We start from the raw sequence: 19878 nt of genomic DNA on the forward strand, positions 1-19878 counted from the left end.
CAAGCCAAATAAACAAGTGTGCATCATAAGGAAAATGTGCCGTCTCAAGTACTCTGGTGCGCAGTCGCCTCTGGTCGTCTCTGTATTGCACAGTCAGGCTCAAATCAGTGTTGTTTTTGTCAACGATGACGATGACAAAAATATTTTGTTATCGCTCCTTTTTTTTCATGACGTTAACGAGACGATGACGAGCTAAACGAGGTTATTTGACGTGACGTACATGAAATTTTCATTGACGAGACGGGACGAGATTGTTAGCGTGTGGTTTGTCAGACGCTCAAAATTCATCCCTTCCTCTAGTACATGTAATCTGTCTTTCAAAACATTGCAAAGAAGTGCAACCTATCTCTCATTTGGGCACGCCCACAACCGGGACAGCACGCAGGGCGCATGCACCGCACACAAACGGGCACAACAAAACACGAACATGTCTGTGGTCATTCGTCTCGGCTCGCACACACTGACACGTGTTCCTTTGACGGACCATGACCATGACGTGACACTTGCAAGGCTACTTCGCTCTGATAACCGCAAGCTGGTACAAGTAAACAAGACATATGTTTGATAGAATTTGTACTTGTGCTAGTGTACTATAGAACAAGTCTACTACAAGTCTATGTTGTTAAAACGTTTTTATTTTAAGTTGCTTTAAGTGAAATAAAACCACAAAAGTTCCCAAACAAAACGTATTGGTTCTCGGCTTATTTTGGAGCAATGGGCATTGATTCCGCTGTTACGTTATTGGTTTGTAATGCATAATCCTTAATAGTCCAACAGAAAGTCTTTGCAATTGGGTGGAAACCTTGTTTGCCTATTTTTAACTAAAACGGACTAAAACCTTTTTGAGTTTTGGTCTAATAAATTTCCAAAAACTAGACTAATTTTTTTTTTTTGGGCGTTTTCGTTGACTAAAACCGAATAAAAGCTTTTTGGTTTTTCGGCGACTAAAACTAAACTAAAACTATCACGGATAGGAATGACGAAATATTTTCGTCCAAATGACTAAGACAAAGACTAAATCTAAAATGCCTGCCAAAAACAACACTGGCTCAAACAGGGATCCATGTTGCGACTCAACCACAAGTCGGATAGGGATGCAAAATGCTTGACATGTCTAAGCTCTCGTCCCGATGTTGTCCATATTGGGAAGTACAGTTTGCGCTCGTGCGCTCCACTGTAGCTAGAGGAGCTATATCTTTAGCTATGTGCTAGGCTATCACGTCCACCTCTGAGACGTTCTCTAGTATGGTGTCGCCTCCGTTATGGGCTGTTGTCACTTGTTGAACCTTGCTTCTCACTTTGAGCTTTTAGCTCAAGTTCCAAGTCAACAGCATGGTTGTTTTGTAGGTGGCGAAAAAGAAAAGGTTGGACGCGCTGTTTTTGCCGCTTACGATGCGCTTTTTAGTTCGCGTTCTTTTCCTCAAACATTGTCTTTACGGAACACAAAACATTTCCAAACGATGGGTGTCCAATTTCGTTTCGAGACAAAAGCAACAGGAATAACTTCAACTAATGTTACTTCGTCTTCAACCGTGTCAGCCGCTTCTTGATTTCAATCACGAGCTACGACCACGTCGTCAGTGTTCTTTCTTGTTCAGGTGGGTGGAGTCACGTAACTACACGCACTGCATCCGTCTTAAAGGGGCACGAACATAGCCGTAGACAGAAAACACTTTTCTTTTTTTTTTTTTTTAAACACTGAATTTAGCGACATGTGCAAAATGATGGCGGTTACTGTAATACATTTCAGTTTATCGCCCAGCCTTACTGGTGAGGCATGCACCGCCCTTACATTTTTAATAATGCTGAAAATGTATTGTACGGCCCTAGTCGCACTAGCAGGGCTGACAGCGCACAAGTAAATAAACCCAAATAGCTCTGCACACTAGGACTGCCACAAACAATTAGTTTGGTAGTCGACTAATCACCTACAGTATTCACGATTATTCTACTAACCAGATCATATGTAAATTATGACATGTTGCACCAGCAAGCAGGTTCTTTTATACAACCGTAATTAGTTTACAGCTGGATTCTTAAAAGGTCTGGCTGCAATCGTTTAGTGCATTTTAAAATGAAACCAAAACGATACACTATGCAGCGTTGCATGAATACTATGGAGCTATCTATAAAAAAAAAAAAATAAAAAAAAAACTTGTAAACAAATTTTATTCTTTTTTGTCACCAAGCATGTTTTAAGTGTGGAGGTAGTGAAATCTGAGGAGTAAAATAGGAAAATGCACGGCGCTAAAGAAAAATAGAATAAACACTTGTATTGGTTTTTAATTTTGTTTTTATTTAACGTTTGTTCTTCATCACTATGTGTAATTAAATAGTAGTAAATTTGTTTACATAAAATCAATGCATCAGGAAAAATAAATGTTGAAATGTTATGTTTTTATTATTATAATGGAGTATATTGCAACAAACTTAATTATGCGCTTCACTGTTATGTGATGCCAACGACGGCTTGTGGCAAATATGTCATATTTTGTTACTTTGAGTAATGAAATTTCTCAGTTGTTTGAGAACGCATCACACGTTTGCGAGAGATCTTCCTGCTTCTGTGTCAAATAACAGCATGCACACATTATTTTCGTTGTTAAAAACCGTGAGTTTGCTGCGCAATACATTACAACAAACGTAAATAAGTGTTATGCATTTATGTGATGCCAGTTAGGGCTTTTGGCAAATATGCCATATTTTGTCACTGAGTACTGGAATTTCCTATTTATTCGTGAACGATCACGATGTTCGTGTGACAGCGTTATATCATATTTCTTTTGTCAAACAAGGCATACACAAAGTGTTTTGGTTGTTAAAAAACACGCGTTTGCAGACTAACGCCTCCTTAATCCATATTAGACGCTACAATATGTTAGCGCAACAAAAAGGACATCGTATCAGTGTACATCAAACACACACCTGTGTGTGCTGACTGCAGCTAGCTTGCAGACACGACTGAATGTGTCAGGAATTTTTAAAAAAAAAAGGCATCAGCCACAACGTGCTTCCTTTCTCAATAATCGCACACCCCCTTTGTGCTGCCATGAAAGGGAGGTTTGCATCCTAATTATTTGTGGGGGAAATGTGCCGTGATCTTAGCACTCTGTTGCTAACACCAGCTAGCCATGAAAACCCCCCTCATTACCCAAAATGCTTGAGAGGATGAGCCGGATCACCGCGACCTACACACATGCGCTCCACAGGGCATACAGCCAGCAGGGAAAAGGGCAAGACGAGGCTGTTTCAAGAGAAAAGCAATGCGTCAAATGAATAAATATAAAATAAATGTATAAATAAAGGACTCATCGACGACCAAAATTAAATGTCAACGATTTGGATCATCGACGTCATCATTGGTCGACAAATCTTGGCAGCCCTACTGCATACTTTGATGCAGACATCATCTCATAGACCCAAATTTTTGGAGAGATTTATCGAAATTCTCACTCAGGTTTATAGGGAGTGATATATAGTTTAAATTAATATAACACGTTGATTATAGAAAAATTATAACCAGTTGGGCATTCTTTAAGTGAAAATGTTTTATTACTTCTTTATCTTTAATCAAGCAAAAAGAAAAATCATTTTTCATTTTTATCCGAATACCTGATTATTTTATTTGAATTTTCAGTAGAATATCCGAATACCAAAATATTTAATAGCTGCAGCCTAGACATGTATTGCATTATGTATCGAATAGTGACCCCTGTATATATATGCATTGTATTGTGAGGTTGTTGGCAATACACTATGGCTTAGTATACATTAATCAATATCAAAAGGCATGGAAAGGTTTGCACCAGATTCAGCAGAAAGATAAAATGCAACCACTGAAACTGTTCATTTTTCAGCACATTTACTGGCTAAAATTCTAATTCTTTGCACTTCACTGCATTTTGTGAAAAGTGGTTATACTACCAGATATGTTCGATGATATTTCACCACCGGAGATTAGTGTTACTTTATTTGTATTCATATTTGATTCATTTTAATTTGTGGTCTGTATTAAATATGTATTTGGTCAATGAACATTGATAAGATGCCAGGAAACTGCCATTAATTTCCCAGAATCTAACGGTAAAAATATTATACTGGGACATATATTTTATTGGATATGAAACTATCTGTATTTGGATATACATTTTTGCCCATATTGCACACCTCTAGTTCACAGTCATGACTGCCCTCTGAGGAAAACCGTAACAATGATGTGATGTGGCCCATAACAAAAATTAGTTTGACACCCCTGATTTAGAAGCTCCAAATCTGCATTACTGAATATATGATCTGTTGCAATAAAGTTTCTGGCATTTCAAAAATGTTTACACAAGAGTTCTCTTTAGCACCTTTCTTTTCGCCTTTAATAAGACGGCATCGCTTTGCATGCTGGTTTGTACCTGCCTGACAGATGCGGTATTTAAAGATGCAAAACATGCCATTAGCTGTGTGAATATTTTGTGCATTTGATAGAAGCAATCCTGGGCGCGCCTGGTTAAGAGATCAGTTGCCACATAGGTGAGTGTTAGCAATCATATTTGTGGCCGTTTTCGCACATGAAAACCTTTAAGATCTGAAGCCCTAAGAAAGATATCATTTTTACAATTTGTTGATTACTACTGGCAGATTTATAAAACTAGTCAATTAAAACAAGACAGTGCTAGCAAACCAAAATGTGACATTAGGTGAGCTGTGTAAAATAATACAATCTAATTGACCTAGTTACTTATCTTTTTTGATCCACCTATGCCAGCACATATAGTGGCGGGCAAAACAATGAAATGCTCTTCTACCACCAGACATTATTTCAGTACACATTTTGCCACCTTTTAGTTTAATTGTAGGATGAGTTCTTTGTATGTAAAATATGTTGCTTGGTTCAGAAACACTGAAGGACTTCAAAAATCAAGACCAAAACTTAACTGCCAAACTTTTTTCCCGAGGGCTGTGATGTATCTGTCTGTTTTACAACGCTCATAGCACGACCAAACATATTTCATGTTGTCTCTTCTGGGGTTAACAATAGTTGATCACACTAAACTGCACAGAAAGAGTTTCCAATGAGTAAAATAGAACATGAACCTAAATGTGGCGAATGAACTATTGACAAAAGCTACAATTCCTCACTTCCTCGTCATGCCAATTAGCACGCTAGCAGGGGTATATGACCAGATAACACTCGGAGACATCAGCTCGCCTCGTGTTTAAAAGTCCGACAAGGCGTAATTTTCGATTAAAAAGCTGAAACGCAACTTTATTTTCAACTCCGTGATAATAATAGACTAATTAGATAGCAGTCTAATCAGCCGGAGAAGCGAATCAATTAGCTAGCAAGCTATGTTACCCCCCCCCTCTAGTAGCGTCGTCTAACAGAGGTCTTTCCGGTTACTTTACTAAAAAAAAACAATCAAATAGCAGTCGAAATACATTGAGTGAAACTGTAAGAGAAACACACCACAGCAGGGCTCCAGGCGAGTCCAAGTGGGGTCGAAAACAAAGAAACGGGGAGTTCGAGTCGTGTCACTTCGCTAGGCTAGCACAGTTAGCACGCCGAGATAATTAAGCTCCGAACGGGGCGAGTCTCTCGTTTTCTCTCTCTCCTTCTCTTCACCCCCCCCTTTTCGACTCCGCAAGATCCAGGTGGCTCCCAACCTCGGCCACTTCACGCCTAGACATTAAAACGCTCTCCCTTGTTTGACTCCTTATCAAAAACACGGCATTTCAGTCGTCTTCTTACCCGTCGGGCATCTAACTGGAGATCCGTCCGTCTCCTCCTGCGTGCTTGCTTTGCTTGCTTGACAGCTCAAAATGGGGCCTAGCCTGACTAAAGGCATTTAATTCACTAACGTTCTCAGCTTAGAGATGTGCTCGAAAACACTCTCGACTCCCCCTCCCCTCCTCCCCCAGACCTCCTTTTGATGCGCCCCCCTCCCCCTCCGCCTTCCCCTTCCCGATCCGTACCTTTAAGCCCCCGCAGTACAACACATGCTCGTCCTAAAGTGACATTTACAAAAGCGTAATTTGTGTGATGAATTGCACTCTTGGAGGGGAAGTAAAAGAAAAAGCGACGAGTTGAAGCTGATACGTCGCCTCCCTTGGCGATGGGGGTGGTCTCAAGAGAAAAAAAGTTTGGAATTGAATGTTAGATTTCCAAAAAGGATCGCCATTATAGTTCATGGCAAAATCCGTGGCTCGATCCTCTATAGTTCGCAGGCCAACCACCAACCTCAACACCCCGTCCGAACCGATCGCGATTGGCGTTTTGATTAAGTTCAAAGCAATTAGCAAATGCCTCTCGTTTTTACCTGCATGGTCGCCGCTCCAGCACGCACGCGCACACGCACGCGCACACGCACACGGGTTCCTCTGTGGGTTCCTCACAAGTGAAAAGTTTTGTTGGCTACCTTCCCTCTCTCTGCTTCTTTCGGCGTCTCTCTCTCTCCCCCCTCCATTCTCCTTCCCCTAGTAAACACACCAGAGCTCCCCCCAAGGCTGATTGCTGACACTCAGAAGGGACACGGACACGCACACACAGCCATCAAATCCCTTATGTAAACGTCAAATATAAGAGATTAATCGAAAATACAAATACAGGTTTTTAAAACAAAACTAATTATAACTAATAAACGTAAGCTAGTGTTTTACTTACTTTTGTAAGTTAAGACATATCCACTAATAGGTTTAAAAGCTTAAAAAATACAAAGATGCCCCCATTCTCCCAGTTCAAATAGTTCTAAAGCAAGTTTTTTTATATAGAACTTTTAATGTACAAAACATATTACATTGTTAATACAAGACAAAAGATAGACAGACAAGCATCAATAAAGTATCGCAGTCCAGTGTTAAGGAAATAAAAGTAATTGATATTAATCAGAAAAGTTCGAAAGCGAGTTAATGAATGATACATTACACAGACATAACCACTCGATTTGAGCGCTACTGGCGTCAATTATGTCTCATTTAAAGGCAAAAGAACCAATGTGTCCAACACACGTCCGTGCAGAGGAAATATGTGTAATTAAAAAAAAGGTACAATCTGCATGCTGCTGCGCTAATGAGACAGGAGGTGATGGTCCTGAAAGTCCTAATAGGTGTCCCTAATTGCGCCTGTGCAAATTTGACTTGCTGACGTGTTCGGGGGGGGGGGTTCCGGAAATTGGGCGTCACTTCCTGTTTTGATCGATTTTCTGTAGGAAGTCAACGACTTGACTTTGAACGGTGTGTGCGAGTTTCGATATGCAGTGTAAGAATACTATTGATTATGTTGGTGGTTTGCTTAACTATCTGCAGATAGCGTGGATTTGAATGGCAAGCGTGTTCTATCTGTCGGGGACAGGTGCAGCAGCTATGGGTTCGAATACAACACGAAAGGAAAACGTGATTATTTACACTTTATAACTAATTAATCTTTAAGCTTCCGAGATGAATTTTTCTAAATTTTGGTGGTATTAAGCGTGGATTACTGTTTCCACGTTTTCTTCTTTTTTCTTTCTGTCTTTCTGCTTCTTTCTTTCTCTTCCTAACTTCCTTCAGTAAGTTAATAAAGTGTATTTTAGCCATCCTGTAATAATGTAGAAATTATATTTGTGTTTTCAGCGAGCTGGTGTGTTTTAGAATATTCTCAAAGTGTGCATTTACTAACTGTATGCATGCTAGATGAAAAATCATTGCACATTGTATTCTAACAGAGTAAATATTCATGAAACCACAAAGGCCAAACTGTATCCAGAGGAACCACATTGGCCAAGTTTTTATTTGATTGTGATTCAGGAAAGAATGGAAATAGAAGTAATCTGTTCACACTTTTGTTAACTGTAACCGTACAGGATTTAAAAAAAAAAAAAAAAGTATTTGGATTGATACATACATACATACACAGAACTGCATTCATTTTGCGAGGGAAATTATTTTTAATTATATTAAAAGTGTAAAAATAAGTGAACCACTGTAAAATGTAAAAACAATAAAGGCTTCTTTATACATGCGCAGGCAGCAACCGAGCAGACATCAATGCGGCAATGCCGCGCGCAGTTTGCCTTTATAATCCTGCGCAACCCACACGTTATTTAGAAAATGTCAAAAGTCGGAGGATATCTCTTCAGATGTTAGTGGCTTGGACTGAACAGGGTGGAATTTCTTCTGCCTTTTAACGGCAATTAGGGTAGGCCTTTTTACGTTCCTGAAAAACGAACCGACAGCAACAACTATGGAAATTAGGCCTGCTAAAACAAAGTGACCTATAAATTTGATGAAGCATTTGATTTTATTGCAAAATCGATGACGAAAGTGGTATGTGTGTGGAGGCTTCTTTAGACATACATAACACGCACGCTGCCGCCATGCTAGTTTGCTTCGCAGAAGCAGCATTGAGCTTTGAATAAGCAGGAGTTTCTGCAAAAAAGGGGGAGGATTCCCACCTCCCCAAAAAATCAGCAGATCGGTGACTCCGTGAATGCCAGAGTTCAACTATTTGGTGTTCCACTGAATGTAATTTCACATTTTCCAACCCCCGGTGTATTACCCGTGGTGTGTTTGTGCAGAAGTAGGTCATTTCTAAATTAAAGTAGGACAAGAGGAACAGGAAAACAATACATACGGTAAAGTCAATAATGACTTCACGTTTCAGGTTGGATGTGAATTTTTATAAATTTGTCATTATGCAAAGTTCTGAATACAATACATTTAATTTCAGATGAGCATAGAAGTGGAGAGAAAGTTTGTATGCAATGCCAACAGTCTGAAAACTCTGGAAGAAATTGGAGGTATGTTTTACTGCTTTTTGTCTGACTTAAAGGGACGGTTGATTGGCGTTAACGTTGGCTTTTATACAAGGGTTTGCAGTTAAAAATGACATCAGTACAAAAATCCCCCCCCCTAAAAGACTTTAGTGATTTAAGGGCTTTTTGTGATGCGATTTACAACAAATTGGCACGCCCCCTTTTGGAGCTCGGCTTGTTATTTTTTCCAGTCTCAGCTGTCTATATACAGCAGAGAGGCAAGCATTGTAATATTGCTTGCTTTGTATTGTTAGTTCTGTTGTCTAAAACGGTGACCGATCACCAAAATTCAAATGCTTTACTACTCTTGTCCACTTCAACCTGTGAAAGTTATAAAAACGTTCTGCACAAGAGTTTGAATTTATTGACATCAAACGTGAGCTCATGTGATCACCTGCACAAAATCAAAAATACTGTGCCGATTGATTCTCCAATTACACAAGCTGAAGTAGACAAGTGCAAGAATGTGCACACAAACCCTGACTGGTTATATTTCGGACATTTAGCTAAGCTAAAGTTGTGTCAATTCTCAGGAGGCAGACGGTGCCTGGCAGGAGGCAGGCATGGATTTTTATCCCCTCTCCTCTCCGGCTAATAGTAGGACAAGGGCACGGCGAAGAGCAACAATTATCTTCAAAATCAAAAGGCGTTAGCGCAACAAAATTAGCTCCTTACTCTGCAGCCTGCATGATTTCCACTGGAGTGTATGTAATCGGTCCGTTCGTAATTCCCTCAGAGACATGAAGAGAGCGGAAAGGGGTGTGGCCAAATTCTTCATTAAAAGTAGGTATTTTCAAGTCATCATTTATTTCCTAATTTCTCTAAAATGAATTTTTTTTGGGGGGGGGGGGGGTGGGCGTACTCAGAAGCTTCCCAGAATGCGAACATTGCATCGACTCACAGCGCCGAGGCATTTGCTGAAAAATGCAAAAACAATGTCAGTTGAGCATCTCACTGGACAATAAGCAATGCATTTCAATGGCGGCTGGAAGCTCATGGTTCTTCATGTGACGTAATTCCAGAAGAATACCGGCGATTGCCGAACAAAAGCAGTTTCGTTGTTAGGGCGTTGCTATAGGTCTAACTATGCATCAAGGTCAATTGCGTTAAAAAAAAACAACGTGAGTATTCTAAAAATAGATTCATTACTCAAAATACGGTGAGTCAAGCTTACCTCAAATTTGCAAATGTTCGCTAGATAACAGCGTTTGCTTCTCATAAGCGCCACTTCATTGTTCAGTGAAATAGTAATAGACTTTGTGGGCGTTGTGGGAGAGGTTTTTTTTGTGTGAGTATTTGGTTAATGCCTCCATTCACCATGTATACATATGCATTGTACATTGTATGACCAGCTGCCACAGGTCGTCATGATAATGAAAAGCCATTTTTCACATACTTATAGCAAATGGGGGTCATGGTTGGTTTACTTGCATAAAAGAGGGCCTTAAAAATGGGCTGATTTCAGCAGGACAAGAAATGGGACGCTTCCTTTTAATGAGGTGTGTAGATGATACTACAATAATGACATTTTCAGTTTTAATCAGAATCAATTGTTTATCTCTTTCTCCCTTTTATATTTAGTGTGTGCCAGTCAGTACCAGTTCCGGGACCGATATTTTGACACCCCACAATTTGACCTCACTTTAAGAGACGTGTGGCTGCGTCAACGCAAAGGATGCTGGGAGCTCAAGTGTCCCGCTGCAACAGTCAGAGGGGAAGAAGAGACACAAGGAGAACTAACAAAAACAGCCACACTATGTACTCGCTACAAAGAGATAACGGATGTGGTTACTATTCATCTGAAGCTGAAGGAGATTCTAAAAGACACCGGTGAAAACAAGTTTTCCATGACTGAATGCTGTCAGACATTAACTGATCACCATGGTCTTGGCAAAGCAGAGATTAACTATATGCTAGAAGAGTGTTGGGCAAGTGCGATGAATCTGGTATGCTTTGCAGAGTTTAACACAGTGAGGCGGACATTCACTTTGGAAGAGGATGGCGTGCACGTAGATCTAGATGAAGCAGACTTTGGCTACAGTGTAGGAGAGATAGAGGTCCTCATACCGGAGGGAGGAGATATGCAGGCTGCCCTGGACAAGATTGAAAGAACTGCAACGAAGCTTGGTGAGATATGAGCTGAAATTTGATATCTAATTACATCTGAATTATTGTGTTAACTGTAAAATTAGTGCAACCTAATTTATTCCCTGTAGGTGTCAACCTTGGATTCACTCGTATTACTAGACAACATTCAAATCATGTGTGGAATTAGAATTGATCTGTTATTGGGTCAACTTGTTACCATCTTCAAACCTGTATTAACTGTATCGCGGGTTCATGGTTCAAAATGGACCTGACGTGTTGTTTCGAGGTTATGAAGGGCTCGCAATGTATTAACTGTATCGCGGGTTCATGGTTCAAAATGGACCTGACGTGTTGTTTCGAGGTTATGAAGGGCTCGCAATCATTAGTTGTTTTATATTTATGTCATCAGTGTTTTTCACATAATTATAAAAAATTGGTGTAATTTAAGTTGTCTTAAAATGTTTAAATCTTTTTTTCCCCAAAATGTTGAGGTTTGACAGGCAATTTCCATTACCATACCTGGGATATGGGAACCATCATGCTCTTAATCTTTCTTCCTTGAGCGCCACCTTATTTGCCAAGCATCCTTATCAAGCAACGATCCAGTCCAGAGAAGAACTTTGACACCAAACTAACTGTTGTGATCCTCTTGAATCCTGCAGTTACCTTAGCACAAAAGCAAGTTCAACCATTAATAAACATTTTAAATGACATTTAAATTGTAATATTTCACCAAATCAAATCTTGAAAAACTTTACCAGTTATTCTACTAACATGCTGATATGTAGCACGTTGTACATTCGACCTGAAGGTTTAATGTAAATGATCATAAGCCAAACATGAACACGCATGATAAACTCACTGCAACTGACACCAAACAGGAAATTAAGTGAAACAAATACACTCTCACCTGAGCTATACTTTTGGCAGGCTAGTTAACAAAGATGTGATTTTATAAACTACGAGGCTAGTACAGTGGTTCTCAATTATTTTCTGTCACGCCCCCTCACCACCATTTTTTTTTACATTTAGTACGAATGTACATGTTCATTGTATATTGATGTTAGATTATGTCATTAAAATGTCCCTTAGCAAAGCTAAATTGATAAGAAATATAATTTTGAGAACTATTATTGAGAGGATCTCGAAACTCAGTACTCTGCGGTGCAAATATTGATGAGATGACAAATGTTTACTATACTGTAACGAATTGGGTTTTCTGGTGTCTGTTCTCGTGTTGACATTTGTGTTTGTCTGAGTTGTGTTGTGTCCGATTTCTGTGAATGCATCGCGCAACTCACTGGACAGGAGTTGTGTAAGTGCGAGTGGGCGAGAGAGAGAGAGAGACCCGTTGAAAATGACGGAACGAGTTGCCTGGTGTTTGATCGGTTACGGCCAACAGAGCCGTTTTCTGTAAGAATAAAAAGTCGAGAACTGAATGGAATTCTGACGTGGTCTTTTAAAGACGCTACAATATGATTGACGTCAAACCTCTTCGTCGTGGTGACGTCACCGCTTTCCGTTCTGAGAGCGTCTGCTAAATTGCTAACGTAGCCGTCGTCTTATTTTATGTTTCTATACGTAATGGTTGGAATACAACATTTCTGTTCATAGCTGCTGGCTCTTCGCCCAAACGCTTCTGTTAAAAGTCGAGCGTACATCGAAGCACTTATTACTCTGTAATTCATTTTAGCGATTAACACGCTTAGCGCCGCCTCGTTCGCCGACTCGTTTAGAACGCTTCTTGTCAGCTCGGTTGTTTATTTGTCATCGCGCAGCTCGTTGTTGCTGCTGCTGTGCACGGACTTAGATATAATATAAATAAACATACTGCTGCAACGCAAGATAGCTTGGCGGCTAGTATTCAAGTAGCGGCGAAAGAAATTACTTCCGGGACAACGAGCGACAGGGCAACGCTTTTTTTTTTAATCAGTACTGCAAGACCTACTGCGTGAACCAGGGGCACAAAGCGCAGCTTTGAGGATCTCAAATTTGCGTTGTCTGAGATTGCAAAGCGCAGCTTTGACGATCTCAAATTTCCGTTGTCTGAGATTGCAATTTCAGTTCCAAAACCATACATCGTTCAGCCGTACTACGGCGGGAAAAAAAGCATGTTTCTCAGGGTAACACGCGCCCCCCTCAGCATCGCATTGCGCCCCACTATTTGAGAACCACTGGGCTAGTAGTACTTGCCTATTATACACTCGTGCTGGGATGTTAAGACATAATGATCAACTCTTGTTTTGCAGTTAAACTGAACATGACCGCGTTGGCTTCAGTCGTTTTTAACCTAAGATGTAATTCAAGAGTTATTTTTACAGGCATGTCAACAACAAATTCATGTACCTTAGTCCCAATAAAATTACTTCCTATTTTACAGGTGACAGCTTGTGCTGTTGCCTTTTAGCTATACTTAGGTTTAGCTAAAAGGCAATAACACTATGCTAAAACTAGTGGACATAAATCTGAAATAATTTTCCAAAACAAAAATAAACATCACAGAGAATAAAAAGTGAAAATGAACTTACTGATTTAGATATTTCTTCCCATAGATGGTTTAATTATTGATTGACGCAAGCGGATTCAATTGGCGTGAGTGAAATGTCAGCACTTTCTGTCTTGGGTCTTCTTTACACAATGGTGCGAATTTTTACCTGAGGAAAAGGGTCTGTTGCACGTTACTGCCACATTCTGCACTGGAGAGGTATTGCATATGTGAGTCCTATCTAAACCCATTAGGTTGCATTGACATAAAGCAATCATGTAGATTTAAGGATTTTGCCTGTTATGTTGAAACTACATGATGAGAAAATGTTTAACCGCTAAAAATGAATAAATCAAACAGAAGCTACATGTTACACTTTTGTTGTTATGACAGACACCCATGTTGCTTTTTTTAGGGAAGTCACGATTGAAAATATAGTTAGTATAATAACATGGTATTGTATCATTTCTGACGGCGAGGTATCGTCGTACTTTTTTAGTTTTGGTACCTGGTACTATGCAACCCTAGTGTCACACTCTCGCAGTGTTCAAGCTTAAATGATGAAAATGTAAAGCAGTGTATCTGAGACCATCTCACGCATCTTCTGATTGCACAACGGTAAAAAGAATACTATATTTACACACACACACACATATATATATATATATATATATGTTCTCTACAATTGGGTGGCGACCATTCCATTGTGTAGCCACCTCTTGCCCAAGAATTAAGATGGAATAGGCTCACCATTGACCCTAATGCGGACAACCGACACAGAAATAAACCAGAAAACTTAAATACAAGCAACTGGCGGGACAGCTTGAGACACCTGGACAAGACACATGCAGCTGTGGGAGCTGATTGGTAAATAAAAGGGTCCGTCTAGATGAGCACAATTACGGACTAAAGGTACACAAGGAAAACATGACAAAATCAAATCAAAACCAAATCAACAAAAGATAGCTCATGACACTATGGGGGCATAACCACTAATTACTTAGTGGTGGTTAGATGAGGGCGGCACGGTGGCCCGACTGGTTAGCACAATGGCCTCACAGTGAGAGACAGCATCGGGTGTGGGTTCAATCCCGGCTCCGGCCATCCTGTGTGGAGTTTGCATGTTCTCCCCGTGCTTGCGTGGGTTTCCTCTGGGTATTCCGGTTTCCTCCCACATTCCAAAAACATGCATAGCAGGTTGATTGGACACTTTAAATTGCCCCTAGGTTTGAGTGTGAGCGCGGATGGTTGTTCGTCTCTGTGTGCCCTGCAATTGTCTGGAAACCAGTTCAAGGTGTCCCCCGCCTACTGCCCAAAGACAGCTGGGATAGACTCCAGCATCCCCCGCGACCCTAGTGAGGAGAAGCGGGACAGAAGATGGATGGTTAGATGAAGCCCCATGAAGCATCAACACATTCAGTCAACTGCGCCGGCACATGTACTGACACTTCATTAGGATTCGATTGCTCGTTGACGCCATTGCGATTGGCTGGCAACCAGTTTAGGGTGTACCCTGCCGACTGGCCAAAGATAACTGGGATTCTCTGGAACTCTTACATTCACATAACCTCCACTCTCTTCCGAACTCAAACATGGTAAAAAAGTTCAAACCCCTAAACTTCAAGCCTTACTGCCTTTCCACCTAGTCTGACACCCAATATTTCCACCTATCTCCAACTTTTAAAGTCATTGGCTCCCTCGGTTTTCCTTTCATTGTCCCAAAATTCTAAGTTGCCACTTTCAGCTCTAGGTTCTGTGGTTTCCTCTTCTTTTTCTATTAACCCGCATTTCACAATTCCTGTCTTCAAAGATTAATTGATTTCCTTTTTCTTCACAGGTGTGACTGGAGATCAGGTAGTTGATGGCAAAGTGTCCGTTTATCTTCAAAGAAACTCCCCAGAGCATTATGCAAGACTACTGAGTGAACACATTTTGTAGACGACCAGGGCGAGACAACTTTGCAGTGATGATAAATCATACACAGTGCAATTATTCTATTGTTGATTATAATTTAAGTACATCCTAAGGAAGACGTTTTTTTTTCCGCTTGTATCTTTTGTTATTTACAAGAAGCTCACACTGTAAAAGCCCAATGTTTTGCTTATGTAATTGGAATCCTTTTGCTCCTGTGTTCTAAAACACATTTTTTTTTACAAAATATATTATATATAATATATATATATTATATATAATATAAGATATATATTTATATATAATATAATATATATATGTTGTCGAGTGACGCGCCTTGTCAGGCAAAGTGATGGAACATATAGGAGATAATATGATATGAATTGGGCTAAGACCTAGTAGAAAGTAGTGATGGGTCCAACGACACCGAGGCGTCGATGCGCGCGCCGAGCTTCCAGGGCAAACCCCGTGTCGGTGCGCGTACTGCTTTGAGAAAGTCACGTGACCACTACCAGAATCGTGTCGACACAGCGGTCGCGCGGCAAACTGTGTTCATAAGGAAGCGCATCTGTCAACAGGATGGACGCTCAAAACAAGCATCGAGTTATTGGCGCATTACTTTGCGTTAAAGATCCGCAAGATGGAAGACGTCACTGTTGATGCGCACTCAGAGGTGCAGCGCTATATGTCAGCAGGACACGTTGCACGTACGGAAGACCCGCTCTTATACTGGAAGTCCATGGAGACAACGTTCCCTCACCGATTTATATTAGCCACACAGGCGTTGTGCACACCGGCCTCTTCAGTGCCTTGTGAGAAGATCTTCTCAAAGGCAGGGGAAATTGCCTCAAAAAAAGAAATAGACTGAATAACAAAACGCTGGAGAAACTAATTTTTTTGAATAAAAATCTTTAATTACAATGAGTCCATTGTCATTCACAATACTTTTACTTGGGCATTCAGACAGATGTTCTCTTAATTTATCAACGGCGTCTCAAATATCAAAGATTTTTTTTATGAAATTGCGTGTATGTAAAAATAATGTGAAAGCAAATGCCTAATCAGAATCAGAAATCCCTTTGTCATTGTACTCAAGTGTGCAACGAGATTAGAGAGCTCCCCTCTCCAGTGCAATACAACAATAATTCAGTTAAATATATAAATTAGATAAGAGAATAATTAGTGCGATGGAAAGTAATACGAAATAGGATATATAAAAACACATCACGTCGCTAATCAATGGAATTGGATAAAATTAGTTTGACAGATCAGTGTCAGATGACCCTGTCAAATGTTTCCTGCAAGTCCACCAGGTGTCAGTATTCAGCAACACAGTGTCAACACAGTGTCAATACATTGTGTCACTGTGTCGAAACGATACAGCAGTGGTCTTCAATCCTATTCCTTGAGGGCCGGTGTCCTGCCCGTTTTCCAGCTTTTCCTGCTGCAACACACCTGAACGATCGTTATCTACCTTTTGTAGACCTTGCTGATTATCTGATCATTTGAATCAGCTGTGTTGCAGTTGGGAGAATTGGAAAACCTACAGGATACCGGCCCTCGAGGAGCAGGGTTGAGGACCTCTGCGATACAGGATGCCTCATCTACCCATCACTAGTAGAAAGGTCACTAAATTTAGCCTTGACAAACAATTCTCTAGAATAGACACTAGAGGTCGACAGTACCGATGGCACGCCGATTCAGCCTAGTCCGGTCATGCCAGCTCAGACGGGGGTCTTATTATTAGTAAATAATAGTTACATGTACCAAAGTCATTGTTATCCAATGTAATTGTTATTGATAAAAGTAAAAGTAGTTAAAACATACACATACCAAAGCCAATGCCTCACAATGTTTTGTTATGTTCAACACATGACTTACGATGAATCACACGACACGAATAGATTGGGGGGAAACCCCTAGTTAACTTAGACGGCTGGCCAGAGTGACTCGCTGCATAGTTGGACAGCTAGTCAGAGTGACTCACAGGGGAAAACCCCTAGTTGGTCAGGATGGCTCGCTGAATAGTTAGACTGTTAGTCAGGATGACTAGTTGTTCTGATGTTGGAATGATTATTGCTTTTATGATGTTTTGTACAAACAACATGCAACCTTTGAAAGAATAATCAAGTTACATATTTAGCCATAATGTATAAAATGGCTTTCCTTTGAAACTGCTTTGTGTATGAACATAACCTGTGTACATTATTACTCTCTAATGATGACACATGATGAAGAAGAAATGAACAAAGTTTAATAACCTGTTGATTGCAAAGAGAGAATGTAACAACATGTATATTATGTTTCCAATGTATTGATCTGCATTGTATTACATTGGAAAAGTTTAACTAGTGAGCTGAGAGGATCAGAGAAAAACAAGTCAACGCCCTGGTTAGTGGCAAGGGAATGGAAAAACACTTAACCAGCTATGAGTTAGTGGGACTTTCCACTCGTGACTATGAGTAATGGAAACTTTGAGGCAAGCAGGGCTATATAAACCTCGCCCGAGAGGCACAAAGGGCTTTCTTTTCGCATTTCATGGGGACACTTTGACAGAGGATTCTATTTTTGTGCATTTTTCCCCTTTTTTCGGGACTTATGCTTTATTCCACCCTCTCTCGCCTCGGACTCTGGTCCCTCGGCGGGATGAGTTTTACTTTTCCTCTATCGATTGGACACCACTAAAAAGGCTTAACCCCAATAAGGTAACGAAACCGAAGAAATAACATAAGTGATGCGCACTAAAGGATAATGTAATCATGGCAGTCAATCTAAACAGAACAAAGGGTAGACTGCTAGGAGCCACTTTTGTGAAGTCCATTGTTTCAGAGGGGTCTCGTTCACACCTCCTGTGGTGCAGCTGTGATCCAATCTTCCTGCATTCCTCTCCTGAGGGTCTTGTCATTAGCATGGTCTAAACTTCGGTTACACTTAAAGGATTTCATACATTTGACTATTAAAGGAATATAAGAGTTTGAGCTTAACATAGTTCATTAGATGTTGGTGCATACAGTGTATGAAAATGTGATATTGTAAAATGCTGAAAGTGTGACTGGTGGAGCGAAACTGGTTGCGGGGGTTGTGCAAGAATGGAATGTTTTAGAAGCAGACGGTGCTGAGCGAGACGAGATGACTCCGGGAGCAGTGGATGAAGGAGCGGCCATCGGGGGATAGCACAACCAGGAGGATCCACCACGGGATTCGGCGGGAGAAGAAAGACCAATGAGAGCAAGCTAAAGTTAACTGCAGGATACACATAGCCAATAGAATAATGCCATGATGCCTTTGTCTCTGTTCCATTTGCGTATTGTATAGTATGAATCATTACTGGGCAACTCGGAGAGTACATTCGCTGGTGGCAGGAGAGGTGTAGAGTTGTATTGAGAGGGACCCGAGACCCAGGTGCCATGTAGAAATCTGTGTATTGGGAATAAACCCACTTGTGCGTGAAAATGCCGGCTTCCTGATACCTTTCTATTGCAGAACGAGCGCGCATATTGTTGGATGAGTGAGAGTTGGGTAAGGTCGCAAATTGGAGTCAGATTACTAATTTGAGTTTTCATTGGGTTAAAGTTAAATTCTAACATTGATATAAAGCTAAATTCCAACAGCACTTAAGTAAATACAGAGAGCCTAGTCGATTTGGCCAAAGTTATTTCTGTTTTTTCCCCCCTATTTTGCCTTATCGCTAATTCGAACCCCGGGCACTTCGGGAACTGATCACTCTCAGGAGGCTCACTCATTGAACTCGACTCGATGAATGATGATTTAAAATTCTTTTATTCGCTTTGAACCCATTTTTGCTATCTTTTCTTTCTTTTCGTTTTCATGAACGTCTTATTAGCGATCGTGACCGCGGGGACTCTGTGATACCGTCGGGTTTGTCCTTTTTTGTATCCCGCGTCTGGCGGGTTCGAAATGTGAAGATACTTACTGGATGTATGTCACACGATCCCTTGTGTTCCTAAATAAAATCTTGTAATATTTTCGATTCTAAAACCTATCTTTGTCATCCTTATGATTTGATTCATTCGCACCACTCGACCCTTCACATTCGAACGAACGGCCGGGGACCCCCTCCCCATCGGAGGGACCCCCTTTTGTACCAACGACCTAATGAAATAAAACCAACAACAAGAAAAGTTTACTCCGGCTTTAGAATAGACAACGTAAATAAAAAAACAAATCCGCGCGGTCCTAACAAGGACGTCGAAAACCCACTAGGTCAATAACAAATGCAACAAGATTCCCTGAGGCAAAGCTGCCGTAAAAACGGAGTGGTCGGATCGCGGAGCTCCCGATTCTGCACGGTTACTCATCTGTGGCCCCGCGAGCGACGGAGGACCGGATTGGCTCCGTAAATGGTAAAAATAAATCTACGCGAGTAGATATAAAAAACAAATAATACAGGGCAGTTAGCGAACCGAGGCGAGTTCGCCTCGACGCCGGCTTAAAAATAAATAAAAAGGTCGCGCGGCGGAGACGGGGCTCTGCGAAGGGGGTGACTCCGTAAAACGAGCTCGTCCCTCTCTTCGCCCCGAGCCCTTCTCACGCTTCCCGGCCGCCTCTGACCCGTTGGACGGAGAGCCGGCCTGGGGACCCACAATCCCGATT

At 40.9% G+C, this 19878-nt stretch overlaps 2 protein-coding genes across 12 annotated transcripts in view; one reads left to right on the top strand and one right to left on the bottom strand.

Moving 5' to 3' along the window:
- Positions 1–6458, bottom strand: part of zfhx2 (zinc finger homeobox 2) — a 44294-nt gene extending 37836 nt beyond the window's left edge. For 2 of the 4 annotated variants that reach the window (XM_088282466.1, XM_088282469.1), the window contains exon 1: positions 6309–6458. In XM_088282466.1, coding sequence (XP_088138592.1) covers positions 6309–6314 — 6 coding nt within the window. In that variant the 5' untranslated portion in view covers positions 6315–6458. The other 2 variants (XM_088282467.1, XM_088282468.1) reach the window with 2 other exon arrangements.
- A 684-nt stretch (positions 6459–7142) lies between these two features.
- On the top strand, positions 7143–19263 carry thtpa (thiamine triphosphatase). 8 transcript variants are annotated; one of them, XM_088282478.1, is made up of 6 exons: positions 7177–7221; positions 7294–7380; positions 8696–8765; positions 10362–10907; positions 13421–13460; positions 15191–19263. In XM_088282478.1, the coding sequence occupies exons 2-5, from the start codon at positions 7309–7311 to the stop codon at positions 13438–13440; spliced, it is 708 nt and encodes a 235-aa protein (XP_088138604.1). In that variant the 5' UTR covers positions 7177–7221; positions 7294–7308; the 3' UTR covers positions 13441–13460; positions 15191–19263. The 8 variants fall into 8 exon arrangements, with proteins under 8 accessions (XP_088138598.1, XP_088138602.1, XP_088138603.1 ...); XM_088282472.1 differs by lacking the exons at positions 7294–7380; positions 13421–13460 and adding an exon at positions 9517–9563 and having other exon boundaries at positions 7143–7246; XM_088282470.1 differs by lacking the exon at positions 13421–13460 and having other exon boundaries at positions 7185–7221.
- Positions 19264–19878: the final 615 nt, after the last annotated feature.

Source organism: Idiotropiscis lumnitzeri, chromosome 19, assembly GCF_059441095.1.
Source record: "Idiotropiscis lumnitzeri isolate Australia: NSW breed Sydney's pygmy pipehorse chromosome 19, RoL_Ilum_1.0, whole genome shotgun sequence".
In the NCBI taxonomy this organism is placed as follows: domain Eukaryota; kingdom Metazoa; phylum Chordata; class Actinopteri; order Syngnathiformes; family Syngnathidae; genus Idiotropiscis; species Idiotropiscis lumnitzeri.

What these genes read in the sequence shown, in the direction of transcription:
- thtpa (XM_088282470.1), top strand. Translation starts at nt 7,309, where the DNA reads ATGGCAAGCGTGTTCTATCTGTCGGGGACAGGTGCAGCAGCTATGGGT. An exon ending in ATACAACACGAAAGGAAAAC is followed by an intron (nt 7,381 to 8,695) that starts GTGATTATTTAC and finishes ATTTAATTTCAG; the next exon opens with ATGAGCATAGAAGTGGAGAG. An exon ending in AACTCTGGAAGAAATTGGAG is followed by an intron (nt 8,766 to 10,361) that starts GTATGTTTTACT and finishes TTTTATATTTAG; the next exon opens with TGTGTGCCAGTCAGTACCAG.